Here is an 8,060-nt window from a genome sequence, read left to right on the forward strand (position 1 = left end):
ATGAAGAGGGCAGAGTGCCAGTTGGCCATGACTGCGTTCTGTACCTGGTATGGTGTTAGTACTGCACGAGCACACTTATTATTGGGTTTTCCTAGGTCATCACTGTTTTTATAGTATTCACTCATTTCTGTAAATTCTATCTTGTATATTTATTATTATTCATCAACTTAGCAGGTGTTTTGAAAATCAGGCTCACCAATGAAACCTTTTTCAAGACACATGTTGCCAGCAGCAGCCCCCAAACTTATAGAAATCCGAGTTTCACCTTTCAAACATTCCATTCTCTTAAAATGTAAAAGCTAGTGTCCTCCCAAGTTCTTCTGTTTCGTATCCAAGATCATGGAAATAAATTGTACATTTCCCTGGCATAAAACCAGCTAAAGTAGGTGATGATTGGATTTTATGAGTCTTGGCAAGTTGCTCTCTCCCCAGAGGAGTAACATGACTCCAGGCAGCCATGTTGGATGAACAGTGCCATGTCCCTTCCCCATGGGAGGAAATTACCAAAGGCCATTACTTTGTCATCTTTTTTAGGGTCAAGTAAAGGATGTTGTTAGCCAGCTAATGTTTTTCCCCTGGAGCCTGGAATAATGGTGCCTTTTGAACTCGGCCTCCAGGGGAAGAAAGAACCACATGTCTAATTTTATAGCTGTACAATAGTGTAAACTTATTCTGTGTCTTTTCCAGACCATGTGTCAAACTCATATTTCTATTTTGTTTTCCTTTTAGGAGAAAAATGTTCTTTCTTTGTAGCCCTAGACCTAAAGAATTTATTTAAAGGGTAAGGAGAAATTTTATGAAAGCTAAAAACCCCACAAGTATCTTTTAACTTGTATTATTTAGTAACTGTGTATGAAAGGATCATCCTAACCGAAGGGGAAACTGGCCATGGCCCAATTTACTTACAGTAGAATATGTAGGAGGAGCAGTGTTCGTTTTACTGGTAGAATGCTCATCTTTCATGCAGGAGACCTGAGTTCAGTTTTAGGCCACTGCAGCTCCTGCACAGGTAGCATGTGTCTGTCAGTGGAGGCTTGCACGTTACTGCTGTACTGCCGAACAGGTTTCTGTGGAGCATTCAGACTAAGGAAGACTAGGAACAAAAGGGCTTACGATCTCTTGAAAGTCACCGGACTGTATGCACAGATACAGATAGATTTGACAGGGGATATTTGTATGTGCTTTTGTATTTATTATGAATGTGCTGGAGTGGAGCATAGAGGGGGTAGCATTTAAAAAACGTCTTAGACATGAAGTTATGAAGACACCTTCGAATGAGTCACTGGACTTGGGGAATTAGGACCATAGTCGTGGGAGACAGCAAGACCAGTTGGCGTAATATGGTTCACAAGACATGCCCTCCGTCATAGTGGTGAGTCGTAACTGAGGACTTGAAAGTTGCTGAACCACTGTGTCAATGTACCTAGTCGAGGGTCTTCCTGTTTTCACTTCCTCTCCACTTTACCAAGCACGATGCTCTTCTGAACCGGATAACATGTTCTAAGTCTGTGAGGTGAAGCCTCACCACCCTGGATTCTAAGGAACATTCTGGCTCTACTTCCTTTCAGACAGATGTATGTGTTCTCCTGCACCATGATCCTCTCAGTGTTCTTTGCCAACACCGCGATTTACATGCATCACCTTAAATATACTCGCTGGTGTTGAATTGATGCCAATTCTTAGCCACCTTATAGGACAGGAATAGCAAGACTGTGAGTAGGAAATTTTAAATAGAAGTGACAAACAATTTCTAGATGATAGCAATATTTCTATTTTTAGATGATATATTCCAGTGATAATCAACTTTTAAAAAATACAAAAATGCAGAAGGATTAATGTTAGGACATCAAATAAACTAAGGTTTGGATATATATATGTGTGTGTGTGTGTGTGTGTGTGTGTGTGTATATGGCACACCAAAGCATTGCCAAATATGGGTGGAAATAAAAACCAGATCACTAGCTGGGACTCTAGGGGATAAATTTGAGGTAGAATTTTGGGAGCTAGAGACCTATTGATAACCTTTCCCCAGTTTCATTTTGAAAATCAGGAATCCCCAAATTAAGTAATGTGCCTAAGATAACCACTGGTTTATAGCAGTGCTGGGACTGCATGAAGGTTTATTTATTAATTTTAACAGTCTTATTGGCACACAATTTACATATACAATTTAATAATTCAATCATATTGAGAAGAATTGTATAATCATTACCACAGTGAATTTTAGAACATTTTTTTCTTTCTTGTACTCAAGGTTATAGCTCCCTATTTCCCCCAACCTCCTCTCCCATACCCCCAAGAAACCATCAATCCAGTTACTGTTTATATAGATTGACTCATACCGGATTTCATAAACAGAAAAACATACAAAGAAAAACAAAAACAATAACAAAGTGAAACGGGAAAAACCTCATTTGAAAAGAAAGCAGAAAATATTGAAAACTATTAAGACGTTTAAAATGGGTCAAGAGGGAGATGAGATAGCCTAACTCTATCTGCAGTGATCCACTTTACAATGCATCTGCAGGACAGCAAGGAGGTTCGCATCCCTGGTCTCTGGACAGGGAGTTCACCAGAGGCCTAGGCCATGTGTATTGCCCTTCACTTTTTAAAAAACTGGAACAACTTTTCAATGAGTCAAAAGGGAGATCACATGGTGAGATACTACATTTTAACTTAACTAGAGTTAGTTAAGTTAATCGACTTTACAAAGCTCTCTGTATGATACCAAGGCTATTCACAATGACTGGCATCGTTTTTCTTCATTCTGTGCCACAGATGATAGGCTTGGTCATTAGTCTGTGTTTTGTTTTGTCTGGGGAAGAGGCATCTTGCAGTAAGAAGTCGCCATTGTGAGGACTGAAAAGATGCAGAAAGGTGGTTTTGTGTTTGTGAATGTTCATTGAGGTTTCACTTTACAATTTCCTTTAGTTGGTGATGTAGTGCTTTACGGGGAGTTGATTCAGAGCAGTTTTTGCCCTAGTTACAACTGGTTGTGGAAGACCTGTTACCTGTTAGTCATGCCCAGCAAAAATCTTGTTGAGCAGCCTTTGCACAGTGTCTTGCCTAGCGATTGGCGGATAAATGCTATCTGAGTTGAAGGTATATGGCAGGAAGCATACATCAAATCTTAATGTAATCTGGGTAAAGAGTTGAATATTGTCTCCACCATGAGATTTCAACAGATGATCATAAACTACTGGCTTTGACACCACATGAAGAGTTTGAGAAGCATATGCCGAAAACTTGTCCTACCACCATTGGAAATGTAGGACAGCTTGTTATTCTGGCAGTTTGTATGACCCAACTATGTGGCCTAACTCCTGCTACACCTGAAACTGCCCCTTGGCAGTTCTCTGTTACTTCCTCTGTAAAACAAACAAGAGTTCAGAGAACAGTCCCTGCCTTCCTAGCTACACCTTAACCTGCACTTAACCTTATCTCCTTTCCCTTGTGTCCACTGCTCCGTTTAAGAGGATTCTACTGCTGCTTTTCTAAATCCATTTTCCTGTTACTGAAGAACATTTGTTCTCTTTCTCCTTTCCGTTACCTCCTCCCCTCGCCTTATAATATTCACACTGTCCCTCTGCTCTGCAAGTCTCATCATTCTTGCCCCTAAGGAACATACTGGTCATGCATCTTCCAAGAACATACATTGGCTGATTCTTTTTCATATACTATCTGTGTTGGTCTGGGTTGACTAGATAAACAAATCCAGGGGTACTCGTGTGTAAGAGAACTTTCTACCAAAGAGCAGTGGTACATTAAGAAAACATCCCGGCCCAGGCTAGATCAAGTCTGTAAGTCTGATATTAGCCCATATGTCTGATACCAGTCTACAAATTACTCTTCAGACTCACGCAGCCATGCAATGACGCCGAATGCAGGAAGATCACAGGCCAGTGGGTGGAAAGTCTTATGGATCCAGTGACAGTGGAAGCATCTCAGCGCTGGCAAGGGTCTCCACGTGGTTCCTCCAGCTCTGGGGTTCTCTAGCTTAGCTCTTGTCAGCAGGAAGACTACAATGCAGAGAGTGTGTATCTGGCTTACAGTCAGCAATTTACCTCCGTGATGCCTCCAAGCTGTGACTTGATTGACAGGCTAGACAAGCAGAGTCCTGTTATATTGGGGAATTGCAGTCAATGTCAGGAAACAAAGTATGTGTGAATTGCATAGAAAACCAATGTGCTCTGTAAACTTTCATTCAAACCACAATCAAAAGCAAAATGAAAACAAGTGAGGCAGCAGAGAAGGGAAAAGGGAGGTGCTGAGCCACAGGAAGATCAGCAACTGAAGCTCAAAGAGCCAAGGACTGACCTTCACAGCCCTCAGAAAGGAAGGCTTGTCCCCTAGAGCAGGCACCCTGAATGTGTACTCCAGCCCTTAAGCTATAAGAAAATAAATTTGTTTGTTAAAGTCCGGCTTGTAGCACCAGATAACTAAGGACTTCACCCAAACTCATTTTTTTTCTGTTAACATCTGATATGACTGTGCAATACACTTACTATAATTAAGAAGCGTTAGCAAACTCACTGCCATCCAGTTGATTCTCACTCATAGTGACCGTATAGGACAGAGTCTAACCGTTCCTGTGGGTTTCTGAGACCTTAGCTTTATGGGAGTAGAAACCCTCATCTTTCTCCTCCAGAGCGGCTGGTGGTTTCAAACTGCTGACCTTGTGGCTTACCAGCTCAGTGTGTAACCCACTGCACCACCAGTGCTCCTCATTTAAGGGTTTAAACCGACACTGGTCCAGTTAGCAGCTGGCAGGGGAGTGCTTTAACCACTGAACCACTAGCATTCTTATTTGTTGTTTATTACTATTAATTAGAACGAATACTTTAGTTTTCACTAGTTTTTCCCGTATGTCTTTTTTCTGCTCTAGGATTCCATCAATAATACTACATTGCATTTAGCTGAACTGTCTGTCACTTTATTCTCAAAGTCTGTGATGTTTCCTCATACATTTCCTGTCCTTAATGACCTTCATGGTTTTGAAAATTGCTGGTCAGATGTGGTATAGAATACCCTTAATTGGGGGTTGCCTGATGTTTTCCTCATGTCTAGACTGAGGTCATGGGTTTCTTTGGGAGGGAGACCATTCTCATGATATTCTGTCAAAGCTACAGGCTATCAACATAGCTTATCACTGATAATGTTTAACCATAATCTTTTGGCCCAGGCAATGCTAACCAGGTTTTTCCACTATAAAATTTCCACCTGCACCCCTCTTTCCCTATTTTACTTTTTGGAAGCAAGTCACTAAACTTACAGTGAGGGTGTGTATATGGGGCAAGTGGGGAAAATCAAGAAATTATTTAGAATTTTTGTGTAAAAGGGATTTTCTTCTCTCTCATTTACTTGCTTTATTGTTTGCTGCATGCTGGGTTGCTCTATCTATCTGCCTGCCTGCCTGCCTGCCTGCCTCTCTCTCTCTCTCTCTCTCTCTCTCTCTCTATCTATATAATTGTCCATCCACCTGTTCATCCATTGATTCATCCATCAATCCGTCATCCATCTTATCCATCTATCCATCCATTCATTCATCCATCCATCATCCAATCCATCCATCCATCTAGTCATTTATTTGTCTTAGCATAAACTCATTTATTTTATACTTTGGGTTATATGCAAATAATGCATTACTCATTTTGTTGCTCATCTCGTTCAATTGTCACCCATTACAAGTTCATTCAGGTTGGTTTGAGGTCTCATTGATTCATTTATGTGGTGGCATCTTAATAGAACTCAGTTCTCTTTATGACTGAATAATATTCCTTTGTATGAATATAGCATGTTTTATCTATTTGTGTGTTTATGGACACTTGAATTGTTTCTACCCTCTTTTGGCTATTGTGAATACAATTGCAGTGAACATTGGTGCACATGCATCTGGTGGAGTGCCTGTATGCAAGTCTCTTGGCTGTGTGCCTGGGAGTGAACTTGCTGGGTCATGGGGGAATTCTGTGTATAGCTTTTGAAGGGGAGGCATATTTAGATTGAGCTTTTGCTTTTGTATTACTTGCTAGCATTTTGAGATATCACATCTCTCATTTGTGATTCTGAATAAATAGTTTACCTTTAAAGCTAGACACTCACAACTGTTCATCTGATTTATGTCCCTGTACAGAGTATTGTGTCAAAGAATGCCCTGCAATACCGGGGCAGTTCCCAGCATGACGCCCAGGAGTTTCTGCTGTGGCTTTTGGACCGCGTTCACGAAGACCTCAATCATTCTGTGAAGCAGAGTGGCCAGCCTCCCCTGAAGGTGAGAGTGTGCACTTAGCTGGAGTAGACGGTGCTATGTGGCTGTTCAGTGAGCTTAGATTCTCCTCCCAAACCTCCACCAAGGAGGGGTAGCTAATTCGGTTAAACTAATCTTTGGGAGAGTATAAAATTCAATGGTCATTTAAAGAATATTTTACTTCATTTACTACTGTGTTTCGTGGCCCACGACTACTAGCTAGCAGAAAGGTTGGCAGTTCAAACCCAGTAAGAAGCGCCATGAAAGGGAGGCGTGCGGGGTCTACATGATTGGGGTCACCCTGAGTCAGACTCAACTTGACAGCAACTTAAAAGGAGCAGCAACTGTGCTGAGCAGGGAAAGGTACAGAGACCCTGTCCCCAGCGGGCTAACAGTCTAATGAGAAAGGAAATGTTTGCATGGATGACTAGTTTTAAAGTAAAAATTAGTAATTCCATCTCACAAGACGGATGTTAAAGCAGAAGTCTACTCCCTGTTCCAATAAGAACTAATACACAGTCAAAAAGGAAATGTATGGATGTCTCTGTTTTTAGGATTGGATTTGCGCATGAGAACTGAACTGCCACACAATTCTTACTGGGAAATAACCCTCATGATCATTTTCAACTTTTATGCATGTCACTTTAATGTGGTAGGTCGGTTGGTTGCAACAATAGACACAAGACTAAGGAGTTGCTTCTCCCTCACCAGCTTTGAACGCCTGATAACCCTGCTTGTGCTTTAAATATGAAATATCTGGTTTGGGTGGTTTGCTAAGTGACTCTGATGCAAGGTCTTTTTGTGCCTGAGCACAGTGATAAGGTGCCTTGTACACAGTGATACAGTTTTCATTATACTGTGTTGTGACTGACTCTCCCACCAAACTGAGATATACTCAAGGCCAGGCACTTGGTCTTACTTATCTTTATAGCCGGAATGTCTGGCCTAGTGCTCTCTGCATGTGGTAGCAGATGCTTTGTAAATAATTGTGAGATGGAGGGACATGAAAAGGTTAAATAAAATGTCAAGTAGTGTGTGATTGCTGTTGTTATTAGGTGCCATTAGAACGAAACACTTGCCCAACACCTCCCTGCTGCTGTGCCTTCTCAAGATTGTAGCCATGTTCATGGCCGCTGTTCCAGGTGGCTGGTTAGGTACCCAAATGAGCAGTATAGCAGTAGTCGTGCTAGAGAATTTAGACTTGGGACGAATCGGGGCTCGCAGAGTGGTTGGAGTAGGGCTTTGAGAGTTGGAGGGAGACGAGCATCCCGGGGAAGGAGGACTGTCTGGCTGCCTCAGTCTGTGGGAGATGAGTCAGCCTGACCCACATCTTGTCTCCTGCGTTCTAGTTCTTTAACAGATGCCTTTCACGGAAGTATCTGGATTTGATGTCTGTGTTGTAGTGAAAGGAAAGGACATTTGTGACTTTTTCAAATTAATCTTAAATCAAGAATAGGGACTTTAAAAAATATTTGTAATTAAATGGTTTTATTGGCATGTATTTCACGTATCATGCAATTCAGTAGTTCAGTTACATTAGTGATAGTTGTATGTTGTCTTCACACCTTGGAGCACTGGGTTGAAGTCTGGTCCCTCTTTTCCTGTGGAGGTATAGTAGAGAACCAGTGGAGAGGTCTGGGGGGCTAGTCCCAGCACCAAATATTAAGTGGATGCCTGCCCCTCCCCCGAGAAAAATTTATTTCAAAGGATGGCACTGAATTTGCAGCTTCAGGAGAAGGATATATCTGACCAGAGCACACAGGAGCAGATGACGGGGGAGGAGGAGAGACTGGAGCACATCCTGGCCCACCAGGCC

The 8,060-nt window shown here is 41.8% G+C and overlaps 1 protein-coding gene across 1 annotated transcript in view; it reads left to right on the forward strand.

The window, feature by feature from the left end:
* USP31 (ubiquitin specific peptidase 31) overlaps positions 1–8,060 on the forward strand; it is a gene marked incomplete at its 5' end in the record, with an annotated part of 87,445 nt that overhangs the window by 28,669 nt on the left and 50,716 nt on the right. The window contains one exon of the mRNA XM_004705726.2: positions 6,131–6,268. Within this exon, the coding sequence (XP_004705783.2) occupies positions 6,131–6,268 (138 nt within the window). The remainder of the gene's footprint in view (positions 1–6,130; positions 6,269–8,060) is intronic.

Source organism: Echinops telfairi, unplaced genomic scaffold, assembly GCF_000313985.2.
Source record: "Echinops telfairi isolate 266 unplaced genomic scaffold, ASM31398v2 ScPeMD7_5;HRSCAF=22, whole genome shotgun sequence".
Taxonomy (NCBI): domain Eukaryota; kingdom Metazoa; phylum Chordata; class Mammalia; order Afrosoricida; family Tenrecidae; genus Echinops; species Echinops telfairi.